General features: G+C 55.8%; 1 protein-coding gene across 1 annotated transcript in view; it reads left to right on the plus strand.

The window, feature by feature from the left end:
• Positions 1 to 26,195, plus strand: part of ATP2C2 (ATPase secretory pathway Ca2+ transporting 2) — a 62,745-nt gene that overhangs the window by 20,459 nt on the left and 16,091 nt on the right. The window contains exons 2-11 of the mRNA XM_043599788.1: positions 1,567 to 1,677; positions 2,935 to 3,051; positions 7,953 to 8,042; positions 8,857 to 8,892; positions 8,995 to 9,056; positions 11,485 to 11,593; positions 19,368 to 19,517; positions 19,596 to 19,664; positions 20,459 to 20,534; positions 22,886 to 22,952. Of these exons, the coding sequence (XP_043455723.1) occupies positions 1,567 to 1,677; positions 2,935 to 3,051; positions 7,953 to 8,042; positions 8,857 to 8,892; positions 8,995 to 9,056; positions 11,485 to 11,593; positions 19,368 to 19,517; positions 19,596 to 19,664; positions 20,459 to 20,534; positions 22,886 to 22,952 (887 nt within the window). The remainder of the gene's footprint in view (positions 1 to 1,566; positions 1,678 to 2,934; positions 3,052 to 7,952; positions 8,043 to 8,856; positions 8,893 to 8,994; positions 9,057 to 11,484; positions 11,594 to 19,367; positions 19,518 to 19,595; positions 19,665 to 20,458; positions 20,535 to 22,885; positions 22,953 to 26,195) is intronic.

Below are 26,195 nucleotides of genomic sequence, written 5' to 3' on the forward strand. Positions count from 1 at the left end.
TGAGAATTTTTGCATCCATATTCATCAGGGATATTGGCCTGTAGTTCTCTTTTTTTACTGGGTCTCTGTCTGGTTTAGGAATCAAAGTAATACTGGCTTCATAGAATGAGTCTGGAAGTTTTCCTTCCCTTTCTATTTCTTGGAATAGCTTGAGAAGGATAGGTATTATCTCTGCTTTGAACGTCTGGTAGAACTCCCCTGGGAAGCCATCTGGTCCTGGACTCTTATTTGTTGGGAGATTTTTGATAACTGATTCAATTTCTTCGCTGGTGATGGGTCTGTTCAAGCTTTCTGTTTCCTCCTGATTGAGTTTGGAAGCGTGTGGGTGTTCAGGAATTTGTCCATTTCTCCCAGGTTGTCCGATTTGTTGGCATATAATTTTTCATAGTATTCCCTGATAATTGTTTGTGTCTCTGAGGGATTGGTTGTAACCATTCCATTTTCATTCATGATTTTATCTCTTTGGGTCGTCTCCCTTTTCTTTTTGAGAAGCCTGGCTAGAGGTTTGTCAATTTTGTTTATTTTTTCAAAAAACCAACTCTTGGTTTCGTTGATCTGCTCTACAGGTTTTTTTTAGATTCTATCTTGTTTATTTCTGCTCTGATCTTTATTATTTCTCTTCTGCTGCTGGGTTTAGGCTTGGCAGAACGTTTCTAGGCAGCGAGGCACTTGGGGGACCACGTCGGGGATGGGGGCTGGCAAGAGGGAAAAGTGGAATCCGCTCTGTCTCTTTCAGCTGAAGTAAGAGGTTGGCTGATGCCTCCTTCCTCCTTCCCGGCGCCCAACAACCTGCTTCCTGGAAAAGAAAAAAGATGATTATCATGTCCCGGGGGACAGCATACTAGGAATCGCTTTGCAGAAATACCTAGCCTTTTCCTGATTGAGCTCTCCTGTGCTGTCTTCCCGTGCCCTCCAGGTACTTCCTCTGACTTCTATCCAGGCCTGCCTGATTCCCAGAGCTCGGCTGGGCCCCCCGCTTTGCTTGGGTCATTGCAAACGACACGCAGGAACAGGCTGTGGTATCACCTCTCAGCATCAGGGGCTTTCGCTATAACGTAGCACATACGTGACCGCGAATCCCAGAAGTTCAAGCTTCGGGATTCCGAACGTGTACATTGTCACCCTTCTCTCTCCGCTTGGCGAGTTCCAATTCCGTAAAATAAGTTTGCTTAAAAACAGATGCATCAGTAACAAACGACTGCTGGAAACAACCCAAAGGTCCGTCAAGGGTAGAACAGGTAGGGGCGCCCGGGGGGCTCAGTCGGTTGAGCGTCTGACTTCGGCTCAGGTCATGGTCTCGCAGTTTGTGAGTTCGAGCCCCGCGTCGGGCTCTGTGCTGACGGCTCGGAGCCCAGAGCCCGCTTCGGATTCTGTGCCTCCCTCTCTCTCTGCCCCTCCCCCACTCACACTGTGTGTCTCAAAAATGAATACACGTTAAAAACTTTTTTTCTTTGAACTACAAAAAAAAGGATAATGCGCACTTTCTCCGCGCATGTTATGCTTCGAAAATAACGCGTCAGTACAAAATTGCCGCTTGCTTAACAGCAATCCTGCTTTTTTTCACAGATTGGTGGACAATGTGAGCTGAAGGCCATCGAGAAAGAGAAAACAGTGGTGGCTCTGTCACCCAAGGAGGCGAGCAAATGCCACAGAGAGGACTTGGCCAGAGCGTTTCATGTAAGAATTGAATTTCCGTTTGATGCTGGGATGGGGAGGCTCTCAGCTTCAGAAGAAAGCCCCCCACAGCCCCGATTTAGAATTCTGTGTTGTTCTGCGTGTTTCTCACCACTGCTAGAAAATGCGACTCCTGTTGAGCCGTTCTGACATCCCACGGGACCATTGTCATCGTCCATTGTCATCGTCGTCTCGTCATTGGAGCTGGCCCTCGTGGGGCCCTTACCTGAGGGCAGGCGTCCCCCCCAAACCTCTCTGTGTTTCTCTTACTTGGAGACCCCGAGAACGCGGTCACCCGCGCGGTCCCGGAGGAGCAGGGCAAGACTTGAATCCGGGCGGTCTGACAGAGCTCAACCCCGTAACCCCCGCCTGTCCACACACGTTCTCTTTTATACGCTGGGGCGACGTACCTTTGGGGAACGACCACGTTCCCTCGCATAATTATTGCTCTAATGCTGTGCAAAGAGCTTGGAGTTGTATCTGGCATAATGCCAGGTCATAATTATTACAGATCATAGTAATTTGAGCCCTTGTTTCTAAGGACGGGCCTTTTCTCCGTTTTTTTTCTTTTTAATTCTTAATTACGGTAACACGCTCAATGTAAAACGTGCCATCGTTGAATGTACCGTTTGGGACCGTTGAGCGCATTCACGCTGGGGTGCAACCAGCCTCCAGAACTTTCCGTCTTGCAAAACCGAAGCCCCGCCCCCGCGAAACATTCGCTCCCCGCTCCCCGCCACCCGGCCCCTGGCACCTGCCTCCTCCTTTGCACCTCTGGGAGTCTGACCCCTCTAGAAGCCTCACGTAGGGATGTGGGCCGCAGCAGGTGGGGATCCCATTTTTAACTGGGGGGGGGGGCGACTCTCCATACCGCTCTCCACGGCAGGTGCAGCATGTGACGTTTCCAAGGCGAATTTTTTTTTATTTTTTAAAGAAGTAAACAGAAGCGTTTCTACGTTTCTGGAATTCCTGGCTACAGTTCCCTTCTTTGAAATTGTGGCCCGAGGTTGTCTTTTCTGCTGTAATTACAGGGCAGGAGGGCGGTCCGATTGAGACAGAACTGGACCGTGGGCTTTCCCCTTCTCTCTCTCTGTCCCTGTTTGCTCAGGGCCTTTCAACAAGTTCCTTCTCCTCTGTGGACAGCCCGGTTTCCTTGTCCACGGTGGCACTGGCCGGCTTCCGGAGTGGAAGCTCTGCGGGGTGGGTTCCCCGGTCCTTCCTGGCCCTTCGGTGAGCCGGTGCTTCACCGTGTCCTTCCAGGTGGACTTACAGAACGGGCTGTCCGAGTTCTCGGTGTCGCAACGCAGGCTGGTCCATGGCTGGAATGAATTTGTCGCCGATAACACCGAGCCCGTGTGGAGGAAATACCTCGATCAGGTAGGGGTCTTTCCTTACGTTAGCTAGTGTCGGCCCGAGCGTGTGGAATAGCCGTTCGGTGTTTAGATATTGGTTGGAGGTGTCCTTGGACCAGTCTGGGCTGCAGGGCGGCCGTGTGATAGAGAAGGCTCCCTGCTCGTTCGGGCTGCCTTTAGCCTGATGGCCACGAGCCGCTCACCAACTCCCCAGGCAGCCATGACCGTGAACGATACCTGCCCTTCGCCTCTGCCCTCGGTGCTGGCTCAAAGCCAAGTGGAAGGCACACGAGTCAGATGCCTGGAAGCCACAGGGAAGAGGAAAGAAAGCTTTGAAATACACGTGGCTGCAAATTCTGATCTGGAAGTCAACGAACGTCCTTACCGCCTACCCAGTGCCAGTTCAGAACCCCCCGGTTAACAGGCTGACTACCCCAGACACCTGCAGACATTCAGACTGCCTCAGTTTCCCCTCCTGAACCTGACACTTCTCCCTCCATTCTGTGGTACCCCGGCTGCCCAGGCTTCAGCGGCCTTCCTATTGGCTCAGCACTTAAAGCTTCGTGATTGGCCGCTTGATGGACCAATCACAGCCCTCTGTGCAGCATCCTCTGTCTCTACTCCCCTCCAGTCCCCCCCCCCCCCCCCCCCCGCCACTCATTGGTCAGGTCTCAGCACACTGGGGATATCTTTCATGGACGCGTTTGGCACCCAAGTCAGCTTCTGGGTGCCTAGGTGGCTCTAGCCAGCCCAGAAGCTTCCGGGAATCCCAGGGTTGGAAGGCACCAGTGGAGGCTCCTGGAAGTTAGAGTTCAGGGAAGCAGGCGGACACAGGCGGGGGGGACTGACGGTCTCCCCTGTGCAGCTGGGCCTCGGTCTGTCCAGCCCTGACTGCCCCTTCCTGCCTCGGCTGTGTTAAAACTCCTACAGGGGCGCCTGGGTGGCTCGGTCGGTTAAGCGGCCCACCTCGGCTCAGGTCACGATCTCACGGTCCGTGGGTTCGAGCCCCGCGTCGGGCTCTGTGCTGACAGCTCAGAGCCTGGAGCCTGTTTCAGATTCCGTGTCTCCCTCTCTCTCTGCCCCTCCCCCGTTCGTGCTCTGTCTCTCTCTGTCTCAAAAATAAATAAACATTAAAAAATTAAAAAACAAAGAAACAAACTCCTACAGATGCCAGCCAAGGCCTTTCCAGAAATGAGACCTCTTACGTTTCTAAGAGCAGGGAGCCTGCTTATTCAGCGTAACCTTGTCCGTTCAGGGATTCATCTGTGGGCTTCCCTGCAGGTCTAGAAGGCAACTCCCCATGGCTGTGTTTGCCCATCCTTGACGGGGACAGAAAAGCATCCGCACTCACTTACACGTGCGTGGAGAGCGCTCGCTCTGTTCCAGGTGTTGGCCACCCTGCTTGCCTCCGGCGACAGGGAGCTCTCCACCTCGAGAGACAGCCCTGCTTCTCTGTCTGCAGCGAATCGCCGTTAGGAGTCCCGCCTCAGCGTGACCCGAGACGCGTGGCCCCGGGATCGCAAGGCCAAGGTAGATTAGAGTCAGCCCAGCGGGGTTCCAGCCCCACTTCCCAGCCTTGCGACACTTCGGGCCGGGCCTCGAGCCTCCCTGAACCCGGTTGCGCTGTCCGGAGATTGGAACCAGTACGTCCCTGCTGTTCTGGGTTTTACACAAGAAGAGGGCTGCTTAGCGCATTTAAGGACTTTCTGTCGTGGGCCCCCACCCCCAGGCCTACCGGTTGGCCCTGGTTGAAGCCGGCAGCTAAGAGTCGGGCTGGCCGACGTGAATCCTTGGACAGTTCTGTTTCTCTCAGAGCCTCCGGCTGCTCATTGGTCAAGCAGGGACATTTGACGGTACTGTGTCCTCAGGTTGGGGGGAGGCTAGGCGTGAGCCCGGAGCGTGGCACAGACGAGGCGCTCAGTAAGATGTCGGTTGGTTTTAGCGTTACCGTTCACCTGGTGTCTTGCCCGTGGCCCGCACGGGGAGCCTTCCGCAGACGCTTTCCGCCTGTGTCCCTTTACGTGTGGCCTTAGAGGGGCCCCGAGCCAGGAAGAGTCTAATCATCTGCGACCAGAGCAGTGCCGGTGGCACATGGGTCGGCCACCTGTCTGCTGTGTCTCACGGTGACTCGCCTGCGGCAGGTGCTTGGGATGGTCTCAAGGTGGGGGAAGGAGGAGGGCTGGTCATGCCAGTGTGGAAGAGCCTTCTGGGTCCAGCTCCCGAGAGGGCCGAGCCGGTGGGACTGGAACTGGGGTTCAAGGTGGCACGTGACCCAGGCCTGGCTGGAGACCAGCACCCGGTCCCAGGTCTCAGAGTGGCCCCCACCAGGATGCACAGCCCTGAGCTGGCCTGGAGCCCGGGGCTGGAGGGGCCCTGTGTCCAGAAATAGTCTTGTTGCTCCGGGAGTCCTGGGTGGGTGTGGTCTGCAGGGAGAGGAGGGGAGGGGAGGGCAGGGCAGGGAGCCAGGTGGCCTTATGGAAGCGACCCGGACAGGAGGACATGCACCTGAGGCAGGACAGACCTAGTGCTGGTCTCTGCTCTGCTATGTGACCTTGAGTAGGAGTCCCAACCCCGCCAAGCGTCGGGTTGCCCTGCCTCAAAATGGGTGCGGGCTGCTTCATTCATTCATTCAGTCATTTATTCATTCTAGATAAGTGCTTTCCATGTTGCTGGCCATGGGCTAGGCATTGTCCGTAGAGCAGCAGCCACACCGACTTTCTGCTTTGGGGAAGACAGACGGCCAGCTTCCTGTGTCATCCGTCACCACTGAGTGTGGTCAGGACGGCCGTTAGGAAATGATAGCAGGGCGGCTTTTTGGGCTGCGTGGTCAGGGGAGCCATTCGACTGGTGCCCAGAGGAGGTGATCGTCGGACAGAGACCTGAAGGAAGGAGACACGGGAGCCGTGCGAGGGTCTGGAGGAAGGATGTGCAGGAGGGGGGAAGTGCAAAGGCCCTGGGGCAGGAGAGGCCTGGTGCATGGGAGGCTAACCGAGCTTCAGAAGGTGGCCTGGAGATTTAAGGCGCCCAGTGCCTGGTGCGTTACGGGTGCCCGGCCCGTGTTTGTGTCTCTCTTACCGTCTCACCTCTATCCAATCAGATGGCAAGTCTGTGACGGGCTCCGGGCCGAAACGAAATCTTACTGCTAGCTCTCCTGGACTGAGGCGTTTCTCCTCTCTGCACCAGGTTGAGTGGTGTCCTCCGCAATTCACATCTACCCAGAACCTCAGAATATTCTCTTATTTGGAAAAGAAGGTCTTTGCACAGGTGGCTAGTCCAGAGCAGGTCAGACTGGTCAGAGTGGCCCTAAATCCAATGCCTGGTGACCCTAATCAGAAGAGGGGAGACACACAGAGACACCCACAGGGAGGAGAGGGCCATGTGACCCAGGCGGGGCGTGTCTTACAAGGCAAGAGCCCCAGGGATGGCTGGAACCCCCAGAAGCTGGAAGAGGCGGGAAGGATTCTCTCCCAGAGCCTCCAGAAGAGACTGTGGCCGCACCAGCACCTTGATCTGGAGTTCCGGCCTCCGGAACTGAGCGAGAACCAACCCCCGGTGTTCAAAGGCCCCCAGGTCGTGTCATTTATCACAGCAGCCCCAGGACACTGATGCACCTCTGTGGGCTTTCCGGAGCTCACATTCCCCTCTTCTCTTGGACTTTGTTGTCCCGGATCTCTGAGGAAAGGGTGTGTCTGCCTCCGCCGGGGAGTGCATGGCCTTGGCAGTGAGCTCTGCCCGCAGCGCTGGGCGCAGCCCAGGGCCTCTCAGCCCCTCGCTCTGCTGGCTGCCCCGAGACTCTCAGAAGCGACAGTGGGACTTCGCTGGGCACACGTTTCGTTTATCTTTCATTAGGGACATTTTCTTTTCTTTTTTTTTTTTAATTTTTTTTTTCAATGTTTATTTATTTTTGGGACAGAGAGAGACGGAGCATGAACGGGGTAGGGGCAGAGAGAGAGGGAGACACAGAATCGGAAACAGGCTCCAGGCTCCGAGCCATCAGCCCAGAGCCCGACGCGGGGCTTGAACTCACGGACCGCGAGATCGTGACCTGGCTGAAGTCGGACGCTTAACCGACTGTGCCACCCAGGCGCCCCTAATTAGGGACATTTTCAAAACTATGCATAAGTAGAATAATATAATGACCCCCACATACCCATTATCTGCCTTCGATGATTATCAGTCCGTTTGACCCACTTTTATCCACCCCCCCCCTTTCTCTGCAGCCTTTTAGAACAGATTATGGTTACTGAATCCTTTTAGCATGGCCCCATTTTAAACAACTATGACACCTTGACTTTCACCTCGATCCTAATCTTTGGTCTACTCTCTCTCTTGCTGTTTTCATGTGTTTGTGTTTCTGTTTCCTTTCGATCGTCTGTAACATGAGACACTATGTAGTCTGTGAAATGAGGGGGCAGATCCATGAAACAATAAAGCAAACACCCTTTCGGGAAGTTTCTGGGACACCCGTCGACGGGTACGACCTCCCCGGAGGCCCCCGAGGCAGTTAGTTACAGGAGCAGGTTGGTGTAGTTGGGACACATGGGACTGGGGAGCTGGTGGAGCGAAGGGGACCCTTAGGCCGTGCTGGACCAGCTCTGGCCAGCCACCAGAGGGGCTGGGTCCTGCCCTGGAGCGTCATGGAGACGTGGCAAGGTGGGACCGGGACCTCCAAGGCAGGGCCGGGGCCGGCGTCTGGACAGGCACGGCGTTGGACGACCCCCGGGGAGCCAGTGTCAGTGAAACGGCAGAGGTGGGATTTCGGGTGGAGGGGACCCTTTGGACGGGGCGGTATTTCTCCGTAGCGCTCGGGCCCCTGTGGTGCCGGCCCGGGAGCCCGGCCTCGAGCAGAGAGTTGCGTCCTAGAGGGGAGGGACTGGAAAGGAAGCCCTCACCACCCACCCCCGCCGCCCTGTTTTCACTTTTCAGTTTAAGAACCCCCTGATCCTGCTCCTCCTGGCCTCCGCCTTGGTGAGCATCCTCACGAAGGAGTATGAGGATGCCGTCAGTATCACCGTGGTGAGTGCCCGGGGTCCGTCTCTGCCCCGCACGGCGGTGTCCTGGTTAATTTCGCCGTCGCTGTCTTGGCGGGTAGCCAGGTGGCCTCTGGTTCCTTCCTGTGGGGAACAGTGTCGCGGAGAATTCCTTGGCCGAGACCCCCGGGCTAGAACTGCTCTGTCCCGTCTGTGCAGGTAGCACAGAGACCGGTCCACAGAGTGGTCCTTTGTGAGCTGCTTCCCAGAGGTAACCACCGAGCACCTGCTTAAAAAGGATTTCTTCTTTAATTTGGGTGAAAGTCGCATCATTTAAAAAGTAAGCGTTTTAAAGTGTACAGTACCATCCAGGGGCGCCCGGGCGGCTCAGTCGGTTGAGCGTCCGGCTTCAGTTCAGGCCGTGATCTCACAGTTCGTGGGTTCGAGCCCCGCGTCGGGCTCTGTGCCGACAGCTCGGAGCCTGGAGCCTGCTTCAGACTCTGTGTCTCCCTCTCTCTCTGCCCCTCCCCTGCTCATGCTCTCTCTCTATCTCAAAAATAAATAAAAACATTAAAAATAATAATAATAATAAAAGAATACGTCTGTACTGTAGGATCCTGTGTTGTGTGTCTATGCAGAAAAATCTAGAAGGGTACCCCAAAATATGAATCTTTGGATACCAGAATTTGGGATGATTTTTCTGTTTTTTTTTTTTCTTTTTTTATAAATTTCTGTGTGCTTGTTTTGCAAGAAGGGAACAGAGTTGGCAAGGCCGGGTGCCGTGGTCCACCTTCCACGGGCCAGCTCGCTCACTCGTGGAACAGCTGGGTGCTGACACCCCCTCCCTGTTTGCTCCCTAGGCGGTGCTTATCGTGGTGACTGTCGCCTTCATCCAGGTGCGTAGCTCTTTCCTGAGGTCTCGGGCGGGGTAACCCGGGTGTGACGGGAGCCTTGGAGTTCCCGGCCTTGAATGTCATGTCGGCTGTGCTTCCCGCCAGGAATACAGATCTGAAAAATCGTTGGAGGAGTTGACCAAGCTGGTCCCTCCCGAATGTAACTGGTGAGTCAGAGATGGCCTGGGGCTTCTTGGTTCCTCGGGGCAGCCAGTGGGCTGGTGGGGTTGGCAAAAGTTTGCCAAGTCTGTGTCCCTTGTGGTGTGATGGAGGGGAACCCCGCCTTCCTGGGGGTTGGGAGACATGGCGTCTGCCTTGCCAACGGATTACTGTGTGTCCTTGGGCATGTCGTTCGACTTCTCTGGGCTCTCACGGTCTCATCAGGGTCTAATGAGAGTGCCGGGGCTGGGGCCGTGGGTGACGGGAGTGGACTTGGGAAGAGAGCAGCCCGCGACCCCCGTGGTATGGTAGGCAGGGCTGGACTGAGTGGACTGAGCCGTCGCGACGGGGGGCTCGAACAGGCCGAGGCTTCCGGCCGTTGGGCTGTGGGGTGAGACGTTGCAAGGCTGGCCTCAGCGGCCCCGCCGGCCTCTTTCCGGCCTGGACGCTTCCGCGTCACCCGTTGTTACCACACGGCCATCCCCGGAGGCGTTTGAAAGGGACAAAGGGAGACCGAGAATGCAGTGCTATGCGGTAGAACTTTCTGGGATGTTCTGTAATCCACACCGTCCAGGACGAACCACTACTCACCTATGACCACGTCAGTGTGGCTGGGGAAGTGAGTTCTTCATTTCACTGAACTTCAGTAGCCGGTGGGACAGCTGAGGCTTCCGGCAGGTGCACAGTCCGCTGCCCCAGGGTAGGGACGCGGCCGACACCCGGGAGACAGTGTCTGGGGCCTGGTATTTTCTTGATGTCATTTCTAGTTTGCCAGTGACTTTTCTAGTCTCTCCTGGTGAAAATGGACTGATTTCAGGAAAGGGCCAAGTCTGCGCCCCTCCCCCGTCCCCCAGCTGGCTCTGCTCATGTTGTTCTGGGGCCAGTGTCTTTCCCAAATATGCACCTGCTGCTTACAACAAAGTAGCAGAAAGTATCTCACAGGTCCAGGGCCTTGGGAAGGGTTTAGACACACAGTAACCCTCTGCTTTCTCAAAGATGATGTTTGGGGAAGAACCTGAGCATGTATCTAGATACATATGGCACAGGTGCGCCCCATAGCTGGGGTAGAAAGCTCGAGTGGGTTGCGTCCCACCTCCCAAGAAGCCAGCAAGCGAGGGTGTGTGTGTGTGTGTGTGTGTGTGTGTGTGTGTGTGTGTGTGTGTGTGTGTTTACAGAATGGGGAAGCCTTTCTCACGAGCCCCCAGGAAATGTCCACTCGTGTCTCACACACCAGTGTTACAAAAAGTGCCTGTGCCTAAGCCAGTCCTGGGCAGGGGCTGGGCTCACCCCGATGGTCTCAGCCAGTCAGAAGCCACTCGCCGGAGCAGACGGCTCGAGGTGGGAAAGGGTGGCTCTCTGAACAAGAGTGAAATCTGTTAACGAAGAAGAGGGGAATGTCTGCTTCCACGTCCGAGCTTGAGACCACAAAGGGCTCGGTGTGTTCAAGGGCTGGATGGCAGGAGTGCAGGAGGGGGCAGGACCCAGTCAAGGGGGCCTTAGCAGGGCCTTTGGGTTTGAGGCCAAGGTCATCGAAAGCCATTGGAGGTGTGGAGCAGTAGGAACTTGTGATCTGGTTTTTTATCTGCTTTTTTGTGGGTTTTTTAAAATTTATTTTGAGAAAGAGAGAGAGGGCACAAGCAGGGGTGTGCAGAGAGAGGGGGAGACAGAGAAGCCAAAGCAGGCTGCGTGCTGTCAGTGCAGAGCCCTACGTGGGGCTAGAACTCACGAACCGTGAGATCATGACCTGAGCTGAAGCCAAGACTCGGACACTTAACCGACTGAGCCACCCAGGTGGCCCTGATCTTTGCGTTTTAAGAGCCCTCTGGCCACGGCGTGTGGGACAGAGAGAAGATGGCCAGGGACGGGGCGGGAGCCCTGCTGGGACTGTGGCGTCCGGGGAGGGTGGCGAATGGGGGGATTGCAGCGGGAGCCTGTGCCCAGAAGCACGCGGCTTGTTACTGGCACGGCCGTGAGCAGGGGTCATGGCCCAGCGGGAAAGGAGGTAAGATGCCCCCCCAGCTCTGCCAGGCTGAGTCCTAGAGACAGTGCTCTGTGCCTGCGCGGTGTCTTCTCTGAGGACAGAAGTGCCTCTAGCCACTGGCTCCATTAAGGAAGCTTTAGAGCTGCTGACTTAACACCTGCAGAAGCTTCTGGAGGCCACGTGGCTCCGCCTTGCTTCTAGGCAGGGTAAACAGTAGTAGCGGGCCCGCGTTTCAAATGAAGCCGAGGGTCTCCCAGAAGCCACACGCTTCGCCAAACGTCTTTTAGCGTGTGTGACCTTAAAATACGACAAAACCACGAAGGCGCGAGGCTTTGTCCGTAACTGAGAGAGAAAGCGTGCTTCTGTATTCTTTGCTCAAATTGGCTAAAGTAGGGTGTGATCAGCATGTCGGTGTGTGTGTGTGTGTGTTTGTTTGTTTACCGTTTCACATGCAGCATCAGAGAAGGAAAACTCCAGCATTTGCTCGCGCGAGACCTGGTTCCCGGAGACATCGTGTCTCTCTCGATCGGAGACCGGATCCCCGCAGACATCCGTCTCACTGAGGTGAGGAGTCCCGGACCCTGGCCTTTGTGATCTGCAGACACTTAGCTTATTGGCGACAGGCATATTCTCCCTCCCTCTCTCTCTCTCTCTCTCTCTCTCTCTCGTGCACGCACACAAGGCATGAAGCTAGCAAGCAAGCTCATTTTAAGCACAAAGCCCCTCGAATTGTGTTTCATACATTATTCATTCCCAGTTTTAAGTTTTGGTTATGTGATTTTCTGGCTTAGAGCAGACGGCACTAGCCCGTTAAACCAGGGTGGGACTGAGGGGTGAGGCAAGCGTGGCTTCTAGAAGGAGCTGCTCTGATGCCAGAAAGAAGCGTGACCCGATTGCTCAGTGCCGAGGAGGGAAACAGACCAGCGGAGACACAAAACGGAAATACGAGCTTTTACGATAGTGCGGGTTGGGGACGTGGGGTGGGGGGCGAGCCGTGTCCCTGACCTTTGTGGGTGTCATGGTGCCACAGCGTCACCTGAGGCTCTCGGAGATAGTCCTTGATGTATCAGAAAAGGTGAAGTCGAGTTCAGAGGGATCTGTCGGCGGGGGGTGATCTATTTTACGAAACTTTGCAGAAATGCTGAAGAATCATTCACAGCTTTCAGTGATAACGGCTTCAGTGCAGGCGGTCTCCCCGACTCACTTATTTCCAGAGCATGTGTCTTCGGGAATTGTAGGATCATTGGCATGCTGTTAACACAGCGGCCTAGAGGGGCGCCCGGTGGCTCGGTCGGTTGAGCTTCTGACTCTCGATTTCAGCTCAGGTCACGATCTCGAGGTTTGTCAGTTCGAGCCCCGCGTCGGGCTCTGTGCTGACAGTGTGTGGAGCCTGCTTGGGATTCTCTCTCTCTCCCTCTCTCCCTCTCTCTCTCTCTCTCTCTCTCCCACCCTCCCTCCCTCCCTCTCTCCCTCTCTCCCCGTCTCCCTCTCTCCCTCCCCTTCTCTCTCTGCCCCTCCTCCACTTGAACTCTCTCTCTCCCTCTTTCTCAAAATAATAAATACACTTAAAGAAAACAAAAACACAAACAGTGGCCTGGAGAGGGTGATGGGGAAGGACCAAGAGCCAAATCCGGGCCCCGCATTTAAAGCCCCGAGCCACTCTCTGCGGCAGAGGCAGGGGCCCGAGGGACATTCCCCCTTTCAAAGCCTTCTGCCCCTGACTTTGAGATCTGCCGGCAGGGTAGGGACCCGGGTGAGCGGGCTGGGGGGGCTTGCTGTCAGGCTCATGCCGCTGTCCCTTCCCGCAACAGAACAGATTCCTCGGCGTCTGCTACCCCCCTCCCCCGCCCCGCACTGGCCTTCAGCGGTCCAGAGGCGGTGCCTCGAGGCGGCTAGTGCCCTGGGGCCGGGCACTGGCCCTGAGTTTGAAGCCAGGGCCTCCCGTTCACAAGCTGGGTGGCCTGGAACGAGGTACTCAACCTGCGTGCCCCCCGTTTTCCCGTCTGCAAAACGGGGGAAGCAAGTGGGAGGCCGTGAGGATGACATCCCCTGGATGGAAAGGGCTCAGCCCAGGGCCTGGCACGGGTGAGTGACGCACGCTGGAAATCCGGGGGCCCGGGGTTTCGTCTCCCCGCCCCGCGCCTGCCAGCCTGCGACTCTGACGAAGGCTCGGCCTCCCTGAGCCTCGGTTTCCCCATCTGTCAAAGGGGATAGCGTTCGTTCTGCCTCGACGAGTTACCACCTGCGGCGCGCTCGGCCCGGCGGCCGGCGTGGCGTGAGCGGTCGGTGCGTCGGCAGTGGCTTCATTGCGCTCCCTTTCCCGTCCCCCACCCCCACCCCAAGTCCCCGCAACAGTTCGTAACTCTCTCCCTCAACTGGTTTTCTTCCTGCCTATGTTAAGGCCACCCGTACCTGCTTCTGATGCCACGGCATGCTTTTTTTCCCTGCGACCGGTCACAAGGCGGCACCTTCCCCTTCTTGGTATTTTGCAACTGCCCTGAACAACCAGTGCCTTTGTTTATTCACCGTGGCATATTGGTGTCAGCTATTAAACCCCGAGATCCGGGAGAACTTTATATAGGGCTTAAAGCCACTTAGGTCCAGGAAACAGCGGGTTCAAGAACGTTCTTAAAATAGGTGAGCCCGCCACCCGTCTGCATCGTGTGTGGAGGTCACGGAGTATTTTCTCTTCCCACAGCGAAAACAAAGGCCAAGGCCTGGGGCGGGGAGAGGCTGATGCGGCCCGGCCAGTAGAGCAGGGTCACTGTTCCCTGTCTTTCTTTGACCACTTCCGGAAATGAATGGAATCTGTCGGGGCTCCAAGTAAGGCTCTGGCTTAAGGGGAGACTGGCTGGGCATGAGGAGACAGGAACAGCCTTGTCTGCTCTCCAGCAGGAAGGGACCAGAGGCTTCCACCGTCTTCAGGCCCAGCCACCTCCGGGTGGCCACTGGTGTCACATAGGTTCTGGGCCTTGAGTATCTTTAGCCGCCAGAATCGTTGCACAGGCACGCACACATTGTTCCTTCTTGGCCCAGACATTCCCCTTCATCTCTGCCTCCCAGTGTGTTTCTCTTTCCGGAAAGAACGAATGCCCTTACATATAAAGTCGGGTCTGTGCCGACCACGGGGTAGAAACTGCTTCCTTTCGTCTCCCAACAACCTTGAGAGAACACGACCTCATCTTCTGATGGTACGAGGCCACAGAAACCGGGAAAGGTCGAGCAGCCCGCCTGAGGTCATGCACCTGTCACTGGGGGAGGAGGAGCACATGCTCTCTGGCCTGCAGTCGGCTGTTCGGACTTTTTCTCGCTCCGTCTCTCCCTCGGGGTTCCCCAGTGTATCTCTCTCCTCTGGCTGCTATAACAAAGGACTAGATACCGAGCGGCTTAAGACAACACAAATGTATTATCTTACGGTTCTGAAGGTCAGAATGACAGCTCATTTCACTGGGTGGAAGAAAGGAAGGTGTTGGCATTTGAAAACACAACAGATAACCCTGGGCAAGAGTTAAGGCTCACGTCTCAGTTCAGAAGGTCGGGGTGTTGACTGAGCCTCCGCCTGGAAGATTCCTGCCAATCCCAAATTGACTTCAATGAAGTATATTCAGGATCAAGCCTGCCTGATTTAAAAATGTCCTGAAGGGGCGCCTGCGTGGCTCAGTCGGTTAAGCATCCGACTTCAGCTCAGGCCATGATCTCCCAGTTCGTGGGTTTGAGCCCTGGGTCGGGCTCTGTGTTGACAGTTTAGAGCCTGGGGTCTGTTTCCGATTCTGTGGCTCCTTCTCCCTCTCTGTCCCTCCCCCACTTGAGCTCTATTTCTCTCTCAAAAATAAATAAAACATTTAAAAAATTTTTTTAATGTTTTTATTATTTTTCTTTATTATCATTTTTTTTGAGAGGCAGAGAGAGACAGAGCACGAGCGGGGAAGGGGCAGAGAGAGGGAGACACAGAGTCTGAAGCAGACCCCAAGCTCTAAGCTGGGCCCCACCCCATGGGGGCTCGAACCCACGAACCATGAGATCATGACCTGAGCCGAAGTCAAACGCTCAACCGACTGAACCACCCAGGTGCCCCATTAAAAGAAAAATTTTTTTTAATGTTCTGTAGACCAGATTAAGCTGTGAGCCTTAGTGACCTGTGCCTTTGTCCATATATCTAGTTAATTCCACTCACTGCCAATTCTGTTGTTCTTCCTGGCTGGTTCTTCTGTCCATGCCCACTGCACCTCCCCCTCCCCGGGGAGCCATCCTTGGCCTCACTTGGGTTCATTCCTTGCACTGTGGGCTTCCCTTCCCAATGCCACTGGCCGTGTCTTTCAACATCTAGCATCATTTTGTGGATCTCACTCACCTCCCTTCTCTGCTCAAGACTTTTCATGGCTCCTCATTACCCTCCAAATTTCTTAGCCGATGCCAGAAGTGACTGAGTTCCAACCCCACCTCCCCCAGTGCTCCATGTGGACCACACCTCCTGTCTTCTTGCCTGTACCCTCTCCATTCAGGGCTTGTCCCGCCCGTGGCTTCAGCACCAGGGACAGCGCCCCCCCCCCCCCCCCCCCAACCTCCACCCTCTCCCCACCACCCTGGCCAAGAATCTGTGTCCCAAAGAGGGTGGATAGGTGCCCACACTCAGCACCCTGGGTTTCTGTCCCGTTAAAGCTGGTGAGGTGCTGGGAGAAGAGAGGTCTTTTTTATTAAGCCTGTTACTACCGAGTTCGCGCATCATCGATCCCCCCCCAGTTTGCTTTCTCTTCCTTCCCTGCCTGATTCACTCACCAACTGTGTGCTTATCCTTCGAGGCCCATTTCAAGTCCCTGATCCTGAAGGAACTCACCTCTTCCGGCCCATCCCCCAACCTGGCAGCTCCGCCCTCCTGTTTCTCACTCCCAAGCCCAAGGCCGCAGGTTCGATCTGACAAAAACATCCGACTGCGGTCAGTTGGGCTCTCAGGCCCAGTCAGCGGAGGGGTTTCTCTTCTCCGTGTTGACTTTCTGTTCTTACCACAGTGCTGCTTAAATGTGAACAAAGTTAGGTACAAATTCCATGTGCTTCAACCTGGAAACCTAAGCCAGATTTTCCTAGGAAGTACAACGTATTCAAATGATCATCCTGTCCCATGGGACGGTTCTGGAAACCCAATCCCTGCTTGCCTGGGGGATGTGGTGCCACTTTCTCCCGCCTGTGTGCGTGGTGCCAGCAGCCGGTGGTGCTGGGCGACTTCGTCTTCCTGTTTCTTCCTTCGTCGTGTTAGGCACCACTCCAGGAAGTCCCTTGACTTTCCCTGTGTCCTGGAGATAAAAATACAAACACAAAGTCTAGATCAGTGGCGGTTGTTATTTGACTATGGTAATAGAGTGAGAGAAATGCCTGGGCTTCAGTGGGTCAGGGATTTACTCCTCTCTCACAGGATGAGAGACTGGAAGGGGGGGGTGTCCAGAGCCAATATGGCGGCTCCACCATGGAACAGAGTACAGGGCTTCTCCCAGGCCCCCATTGCGCCCTCTGCAGGATGGGACCGTCCTTTAAATGCTTGCAAGATGGCTTCTGGAGCCACTAGGGCGAAGGCCCAGGGAGGGAGAAAGAGGAAGCCAGAAGGGTGAAGAGCGTCTCACCCTCAGTCGTCTTCACAGATCTTGCCCTGGACCGTCTGTGACTTCTCCCTGTGTCCCAGTGTCCAAAGGGCTGGAGACACTGTGAGCTGCAAGGGATGCTGGGAAATAGCGTGGCGGGGGAAGGGGGCACATAGCCACCCCCAAGTCCAGATACCACTGCCAACGGGGTTTCTGTTAGGAAGAGGGGACGTGGGCATTATACAGGCAAGTGGGGGCCTTTGTCATTCTTGGGGACTGGGATCCTGCGGCCCTGAACACATTTTAAAAAGATCGCTGCTAGATTTTTTTTTTAATTTGAAAGTATAGAGAACTCACCGGTCCCTGTTCGAATAATGCCGACCTAACTGTTCTCTTGTGAGCTTGTAGGACGTTGGCTTCTCTCAGTTGGTCTTAGATACTTAAATGACAAGGTCCTTAGGGGCAGAGCTCACCCTGGCCCCCACGTATGTCCCCCATAGTATCCAGCTGGCCACAGGAGGCTCACCTCTTGTGTGATAGCTACTGGGTCTGTGGTCCGTTTTGCAAGATGGTCAAGAGTGCGGTTTCTGGAACTAGAGCCTTGGCTCACGCTTCGGCTCTGCCACGAAGCAGCTGTATAACCTTGAACAAGTTACTGGAGCAAGTGACTTAATGTTTCCGTGCCTCGGTTTCCCCATATGTAAAATGGAGAAAACAGTAGCATCTTTCAGGGAGGGGATGGGGATTTGGAGAGAGGGGCCTTGCAAAGTGCTCAGCCCAGGGCCTAGCTCATCACAGGAGTTCTGGGAACGTGGGCGCTCTCTCCTCCTCTCCTGGTGTGTGTGTGTGCGTGTGCACACGTGTGGCTTCTGGTGTTAACACAGCCTAAGGTGGCTGCTGAGTAAGCTGGCTCCGTGATGCTCCAGGCACACGGATTGTATGGGTTTCTCCAAGGTGGGCAGGACGCGGAGTGTCCGGAGAAAGACACAGGTGCTTTGCAAGATACGTTCTAGGGGCGCCTGGGTGGCTCAGTCGGTTGAGCGTCCGACTTCGGCTCAGGTCACGATCTCACAGCTCGTGAGTTCGAGCCCCGCGTCGGGCTCTGTGCTGATGGCTCAGAGCCCGGAGCCTGCTTCGGATTCCGTGTCTCCCTCCCTCTCCGCCCCTCCCCTGCTCGTGCTCTGTCTCTCTCTGTCTCTCTCTCAGAAATAAATAAACATTAAAAAAAATCATAAGATATATTCTAAATTACCCGTTGCCCAAGTATTTTTTTTAACAGTACACTAAAATTTTATTTAAAAAAAAAATTTTTTTTCAACGTTTATTTATTTTGGGGACAGAGAGAGACAGAGCATGAATGGGGGAGGGGCAGAGAGAGAGGGAGACACAGAATCGGAAACAGGCTCCAGGCTCTGAGCCATCAGCCCAGAGCCCGACGCGGGGCTCGAACTCACGGACCGCGAGATCGTGACCTGGCTGAAGTCGGACACTTAACCGACTGCGCCACCCAGGCGCCCCAACAGTACACTAAAATTTTAAATAATGTTAAAGCCGGTATGAGACTTCTGTGTTTTTTCGGGGGGGGGGGGGAGCACACGATCAACTCTTGTCCAGTTCCCGGAGGCCCGTGAGGCCGTGTTCTGATAACTTGTCCCGTGACTTCGACGTGGTGTTTGTTGTCTGTTGGCGAATGGAATTAAGGTGTCAGATACCGTTGTGTGCTTTTCTGGTCGCGGTTTTGTTGGGTTCCGTTTCGTTGTGTTTTGTCGTGGCAAAATCAGAAAGGAAAACAAAAGCAGAAGCCTTGTTCCATCCTAAGATGCGATTTGTATGAGTTTTTCGTGGCAGAAAATCCTCACGAAAATAGCCGTACCTGAATGGCAGAGGTGGCTGAGGGCGGTGTGGTTTGCTTTACGAAACCAGACATCATGGGGCGCCTGGGACGGCTCGGTCAGTTGAGCCACCGACTCTTGATTTTGGCTCAGGTCATGATCTCACGGTGGGGACTGGGCCCAGGTGGGCTCTGCACCGAGCCTGGAGCCCGCGTGGCCTCCTTTTTTCCACCCCTGCCCCTCCCCCACTCACGCATGCACTCTCTCTCTAGGACAAACAAAAAGACAAAACAAAGCCAGGCGTCAGAGCCACCATTTCTGGAAGGCCTCAGATCCAGAGAGGCCAGCACGTACGCACCTCAGGTGGCCGGGTCCCAGTCGTCCCAGCTGCCCTCCGAAGGCGTCTCCCCAGCCACGCCTCTGTTCAACGCCAGAGGGGTTAAACAGAGACCTACGCATTCTTTAATGCACCAAAGAAAGGTGTCTGAAGTTCCTGAATGTTGCATCACACTCGGGGGCTCCTCGGCTCTCGCGGGCTTAGAAATGACCCCTCACTGTCCGGGGTGGTCCCAGATCAGCCTTGTTTTTCTTCCCTGCCAACACTGGAGTGTTGTCCCTGGAATGTGTCCGGGAAGCCAGGAAAGCCTGCGTTGGAATATCCTTCCAGGTCCGTACAGGTGGCCCAGAAAAAAGTCCCTTCCAGCCCGACTCCAGGGCCTGGCGGAGGGACGTTTTCTGCTTAGAGCTGCGTGCCGACTTTGTAGCGGCCCGTCGGTCAGGATTCGCCCGTGTCGACCGGGACCGCTAACTCTTAGGCACAGGACGCTTTTCCCAGTTGAGAAGTTTTATGGGGTGCGAGGGGTCCGTTCTGCGCTTGACCGAGCTGTTCTCAGGGCGAAGGGGGCAGATTGCGTTCTTTTCCCCTCGTGGCTCTAGGTCACAGACCTCCTGGTGGATGAATCCAGTTTCACAGGAGAAGCAGAGCCGTGCAGTAAGACGGACGGCCCGCTGATGGACGGAGGGGACCTCACCACTCTGAGCAACATCGTCTTCATGGGGACCCTGGTGCAGTACGGGAAGGGGCAGGTGAGCCCCGGGGACCTCAGCCGCCCTCGCCAGCAGGCTCCCCGCCTCAGATCTCACCCTTCTCTCTCCCGAACGCAGGGAGTCGTGATCGGAACAGGGGAGAGGTCCCAGTTCGGGGAAGTGTTTAAGATGATGCAGGCTGAAGAGGTAAGGGCCGGCGGGGGGGGGGGGGGGGGGGGGGGGGGGCTTTGCTTTTCTTGCAAGCCGGCGTTTGAGATTATTCTAGGCTGCGGCTGCCAGCCCTGCGCCCTCCTTAGGCATGAGGGTGATGTGGTCAATACGAGTTCACGTTTTTTAAACTTTGTTTTTATTTAAAATTGTTTTTTCAACATTTTTAATTTATTTTTGGGACAGAGAGAGACAGAGCATGAACGGGGGAGGGGCAGAGAGAGAGGGAGACACAGAATCGGAAACAGGCTTCAGGCTCTGAGCCATCAGCCCAGAGCCCGACGCGGGGCTCAAACTCACGGACCGCGAGATCGTGACCTGAGCTGAAGTCGGACGCTTAACCGACTGCGCCATCCAGGCGCCCCAAAACTTTGTTTTTATTTAAAAACACTTATGGCCGGAGGGTTGGGGGGGGTGGGGGTGGGGCCGCCTGGGTGGCTCCGTCGGTTGGGCGTCCAGCTTTGGCTCTGGTCACGATCTCACGGTTCGTGAGTTCGAGCCCCGCTTCGGATCCTCTGTCCCCGTCCCCCTCTCTCGGCCCCCCCACCCCACGCTCTTCCTCAAAAATCAATAAAACGTTAAAAAACAACACAGGTAAAAACACTAGGATTTTTTTGCCGAGATCCAGCTCACAGACCGTAACACGCACGGGCCTGAAGTGTGGAGGCCAGTGGATTTTTACATGCGTGTGCCCCGCTCTGTGATTGTCGCCCCGCTCAAGGTATGAGAAAGCCGGGCGGTGTCCTCTAACAGACCCACCGATCTCCTTTCAGACGCCTAAAACCCCGCTACAGAAAAGCATGGACAAGCTGGGGAAGCAGCTGACACTCTTCTCGTTTGGCATAATTGGTGAGCGAGGCCGTTTCTGCGCTGGGTCCCGGGGGCGCGGGGGAGCCGTCCTGAGGTCCTCAGTGGGACCGAGGGCGGACGGGAGACTCAGGGGGCCAAGCGGTCTCTGTGTGAGACAAGACGAGCTGTCGTACAGAGCCGCCTGCCCCTGGGAGGGCGTAGCGTGGTCAAGGTGTATTTCTTGCTCGCTCCTGCCTGGGTGGCTTTCCTGGGTAGGTCACCTCCAAACGCCACCTCGGGGGCCCGGGCCCCGACCATTCCCCCTTCTTCCAGGTCCCCAGAGGCGGGCCGGAATTCCGTTCAGCCAGCGAGTGGGGGAAAGCGGGAACACAGAGGTTGTGTGGGAAATTTTTAAAATTTTTTTATTTTTGAGAGACAGAGCACGAGCGGGGGAGGGGTAGAGAGAGAGAGGGAGACACAGAATCGGAAGCGGGCTCCAGGCTCCGAGCCGTCAGCACGGAGCCCGACGTGGGGCTCGAACCCACGAACCGCGAGATCGTGACCCGAGCCGAAGTCGGAGGCTTAACCGACTGAGCCCCCCCCAGGCGCCCCAGTACGGGCCATTTTTAAGGCATGGGCCCCCAAGGCCTGCTGTCTTTGCCCCTTCTTGATTGGCCAGAATGGAGTCACATGGCCTGCCTGACCGCAAAGGCGACTGGGAGGGACAGTTTAGCCACGTGTCTACGTTACCGACCAGGCTGTGCCGCTCGGCCTCTGGCAACACAGCAAACGGGCCCGACCCGATGCCGTGGATCTAAATTTAGGTCTTAAGCCTGAATCCCCCCTTGGGGCCGCCCCGGTCCCTTCGCCCACTCCTTCCTGCTGTCTCCAGCTCTGGCTTTGGTTCCGTGTTCTTCATTTTCCAGCCCTCACGGTCAGCCGGAGCCTGGCCCGTAGCAGATTCTCAACAAACACTTGTTGAGTGAATACTTAATAAAGGAACCGACCCAGAAAGCAGCGCCCCCTAGCGCAGGCAGTGATGACAGGACGTACGAGCGGGTCTGGCTAGACCTGCGGAGGAGCCAGAGGACGTTTCCGTTTCCGGGAGAAGCAGACGTTGTGCCTCTGGCCACCCAGATGTGCGAATTCATTTAGCGAGTGTCTTGTGACACCGGGAGAGGTTTGGGGCCACCGAGACGGATCAGACACAGCCTCGGCCCTTTGAATGTGCCCAGGCCTAGAGGAGGGAGGCACCTGAACAAACGTGCAACCTGAAGGTCATGGCTAATCTCCAGTGGGAGGCTGGGGAAGGCTCCAAGGGAGGTGTGGCATTAAGCCGGGTCTCGTAGGGTGGGACCCAGGGGATCTCCGCTCCCCTGCAACTTACACGCAGAAGTAAATTTAGCGAAGTGGTTAAGAGGATCGGTCTGGAGTCCGGGCTTCCAGATCTGTCGTGCGGGGGACGCACCCGCCTGCCCTTTCTTCCCTGGACACCCGTCCCCAGATTCCGGTGTCTGGTCACCTCTCCAAGTTCAGCTTTGGATTTAAGTGCTCGGCGTTGGCTAAATCACAGGCTGTACTATGTTTTTGAGCAGCTCCTTTCCAGCCTGTTCCAGCCTGTCCTGCCTTCATCCCTCCTTTCCAGCCTGTTCTGTCCTGGAGCCCTAGTGGAAGATGGGTCTTAACCGGCCGATTCCGATCTCAGCCAGTGGGGCTCTCAGCCGGGATAGCACTTCAGGTGGATTCCTGCTTCTCAAATCCCGAAACAACTCCTCGAGGGGGACATGGTCATTATCCCCACTTTACAGATGAGGACACTGAGGCCCCAGAACTTTCCCTCCTTGCCAGAGCATCCCGTGTGCGTCCACGGGTCCCAGTGTGACTCATGCCCCCTCTCTGCCCCACCTCTGGCGGGGTCCGCGTGTCCCGGGCCTGCTGGTTAGTAAACACCGGGTGACTGATGGGGGCGAGAGCGGAACAGGGGACACGTTGGGACTCGAGCACGGCAGGACGGAATCCTCTACGACCCGGGCCCACGTGCCTATCACAGGAACAGCTGTCACCTGCCACATCGGACGCCATGGGGGGGGCGTCCCAGCACAAACGGCACCCGGGGAGAGTTCTGGAATCGTCCGCCAGCGTTTTCAAACAGCCTGCGATGAACTAACGGAGGGATGGTCTGTCTCTTTCTCTGACTTGAACCGGCTTGGTCCTTTCCGGAAAAAGTAAAACCGTTCTTTTTTGCGGGCGTGGGAGTGTCTTACAAAGGAACAGGAGAGTGCTCACAAGTACCTGAGGTTCCTACCCGTTGACTCAGGCACAGGAGAGGAGTCTGAAACACCTGGGCGTGTCAGAGGAGGTGCGCGTGTGCGCGCGTGTGTGCAGATGTATACTTTTTGTCTCTTTCCCAGGCTTAATCATGTTCACGGGCTGGCTGCAAGGAAAACAGCTTCTCAGCATGTTCACGATTGGGGTCAGGTAAGGGCACGGACCTCCCCTGGGAAGGCGGGAGCGGGGAAGACCGGGGAGCAGGACCCCGGCCTTGGGTGGGAACGCTGCGGGTTTGAAGCCTGTCTCCGCCACGCCCTGATTCTGTGACTCTGGCAAGCGTGTTGGCCTGAACTCAGTGTCCTGGGGGGAGCAGTGGAGGCCAGCCTGCCCCACGTGCTGGGGACCCCACCGCCTCTGGGGCAGGGCAGGATCGCTCCCGCGCGCCACCCCTCCCTCGCCGTTCCCCGGCCCCTTCCGTGAGGGCCCGCTGATGACTTATCCGCACCACCCAGGGCTGAGGGAGCCGGATCACAGAGTTTGCGGGCTGGTGGGGACAGTAAGCGCAAACACGTCAAGTGAACGGTAACAAAATAATCACAACTCACGATCAAGGCCACAGAGGAAACCATTGCGGAGGGAGTGCAAGGGAGGTAGGAAGAATGTCCCCGGAGGGTGGCCCGGGAACGTCCTCTGAGGGCTGTCGAGGAAGAGCCTGCGGGAGAAGGCGGGAAGGGGGTTCCGCCGGGAGGACCCAGCCATGCGCATCTGGGGACAGCAAGGGGACTGGCTGGGCTCCCTAAGCCGAAGCACCAGGGGCGTCGGTTAGGGGACGTGTCACCGGGCTTTTTGGGGGCCCCTTTCCCTCCCGATTCTAAATAGCGTCATCAGAATCTTTCCCCACACGCGTGGCGAGCCATCTTTTTTGGCAAAGCGTTGGCCATTCTTGACATAGAGATGAGAGGTGACAGGGGTGCGAACCCCAGCTTGCTGAGCCAAGAGGGGGCCAGGGGGCGTGGGCAGCTGGCTGCGCTGTGGGACGTGGGGTTCAAGGTCAGGGCGGGCTTCCTGGAAGAATGGGTCATTGAAGAGTAGGGGTTTCCAACGGTAGCCGGAGGACACGAGTGTCCTGGGGTCACAGGTGCACGGACTCGGTGGGTCTGGGGGGGCGCCTGGGACTCTGCGTTCCTAACCAGCCCCCCGGCGTGCTACTGCTAACTCTAAGTGGTGACCCAGTCGGGGCTCCAGCAGGAGGCGGGGCCAGGGAAGAAGGGTGAGCCCCTGATAAGAGTGCTCAGGTGACTAAGCCTTCAAGGGCAGGTGTGGTGGCCGAGGGACGGAGAAGCCTGAGCCCTGGGGGGACTCCTGGAAAAGCCAGAGCACTCCAAAGCTGTGACGCTTAGGGACCGCCCCCAAATAATGACACATGCCATTCCCCTCTTCTACACGGTGGAAAGTTCTGTGAGCCGAAGACTTACAGATTTCCAAGTCAGTAACAGGAGAGGCCCCGTGTCCTTCCCTGCCCGCCCTCCCCAGAGCCATTGCTTGGTCATTTCTGGTCCCCAGTCTCCGTGTTCCTTCCACCTGACCTATCCCACGACAGCCACGTCTCACTTGCCGCTCAGAGGCAATCTACTCTGTTCGTTTCACCTGTGACTTTGAAGCGACGAAGGCTTTTCCGTTTGTAGCGGAGTGAGTCGCTCGAAACCCCTGAATCAGAAGGCAGAAATAGCAGGGTGGCCAGCAAGGAAGAGGTTCTCGAGAGAAGTAACGTAAGAGCCGCTGTTTTAAACACTTTCTCTTAATTCCCTCTGCCTCGAGGGACGTTCAAGGTGACCCAAAGTATACTCGCTTTTCCTGGTCCATGGCAATCTTTATTAGTCTGTGGATTAATTTTTTTTTTTTTATCACGCAAGCATCCAACTGTATACAAAAATGCCCTTCCCACGCCATATGGGGGGGAGAGAGGCCCCATCGTACGCCCTCTGCAAATGTTTGCTTAGCTAGTCTCGTCTGCTTGTGCCATAAAACCGAGGAAGCCTTCTTGCTGGCACCCTAGAAACTGGGCACAGTCCTTTGACCAAATTCAGTAATCTTGGTTCATACAACCGGCCCCTGAATGCGCCATTGTTTCTGGGGAAAAGGCCGCCGCTCGCGTACCGTATTTCTTCGATTTCAGACACACTGTCTTTCCCACTTTAACTCCTCTGAGGTCGGACTGCCTCTTTCAAGTGAGGCGCCTGGGGGGCTCAGTCGGTTAAGCGTCCGACTCTTGGCTTGGGCTCAGGTCACGATCTCGCGGTCCGTGGGTTCGAGCCCCGCGTCGGGCTCTGTGCTGACAGCTTGGGGCCTGGAGCCTGCTTCCGATTGTGTGTCTCCCTCTCTCTCTGCCCCTCCCCTGTTGCTGTCTCTCTCCCTCAAAAATAATCAGCATTTAAAAAAACAGACTACAGTACAGCGTAAACATGACTTTTTTATGCACCGGGAACCAAAGGTCCACTTGACTGGCTTTCGCTGTATTGCCGTGGCCCGGAACTGACCAGAGGTCCTCCGAGGTGTGCCTGTGTTCACTCATTCCTATTTATTCATCCAGCAAATATTTACTGAATGCCTGCAGTGCTTTGCTGATGTCCTGGTGCAGAGCCCGCCCCCCTGAAACTCTTCAGTCTCCCCCCCCTGAGATCAGCAGGAAACCCCACACCAGCCCTTGGCCTCAGCCACGCCCGCTCAAGAGTGTGGGACGGAGAGTCAGTCTGCCACGATGTTCCTGCCACCGAATTGTAGCAGAAAGAGCCCCTTCCTAACATCCTATCACGTGTTGACACGCTGCCCACAGGAAGGGGATCTTAGGTGCTTCATCAGGTTCAGGTTCCTGAGAGAGAGAAGCTCATTGGTTCAGCTTGAGTCACATGTTCTCTTCTAATCCAATCAGCCATGGCCTGGGGGGGGTGTGGTCACATGGTAGAGGAAGACTTGGGAGGATAATAATGTAAGTGAGCAGACACCCACACAGCTAGGCTACCACAGGCAAAGGCACAGCAGAGTCACTCTACCTCCTTCAACTTGAATTTCCTTGTCTGGCTCTCTTATCAGAAGTATCTAAACAACTAGACCAATGAGAAGTGAAATTCAGAGGAGGACCCAGACGGACCCTCCGAACCAAAAAATTCCACTTCCCGCTTCTTGCCCAATTCTGGAAATTCTTCTCCTAGGACCCAAAGACTTTTCTCTTTAGTAAATGGCAACAATGTAAACGCAAAGGCGTTTAAAAGAGGCAAAACAACCGAGAGACTAATTTATACTAAAGTGTGGATGTCTGATAGGGACGGTCCCACCCCAAGAACAGGGTTTCGCAACAGGAGAGCTTAGAGCAGTGGATGCTGAAGAAGGAGACAGGTGCATCAAGGGACTGGGAACAGAGACTAGAACCGGGACGTTGGGGACACCAGAGAC

The sequence above is a fragment of the Prionailurus bengalensis genome, chromosome E2 (assembly GCF_016509475.1).
Source record: "Prionailurus bengalensis isolate Pbe53 chromosome E2, Fcat_Pben_1.1_paternal_pri, whole genome shotgun sequence".
Classification (NCBI taxonomy): Eukaryota; Metazoa; Chordata; class Mammalia; order Carnivora; family Felidae; genus Prionailurus; species Prionailurus bengalensis.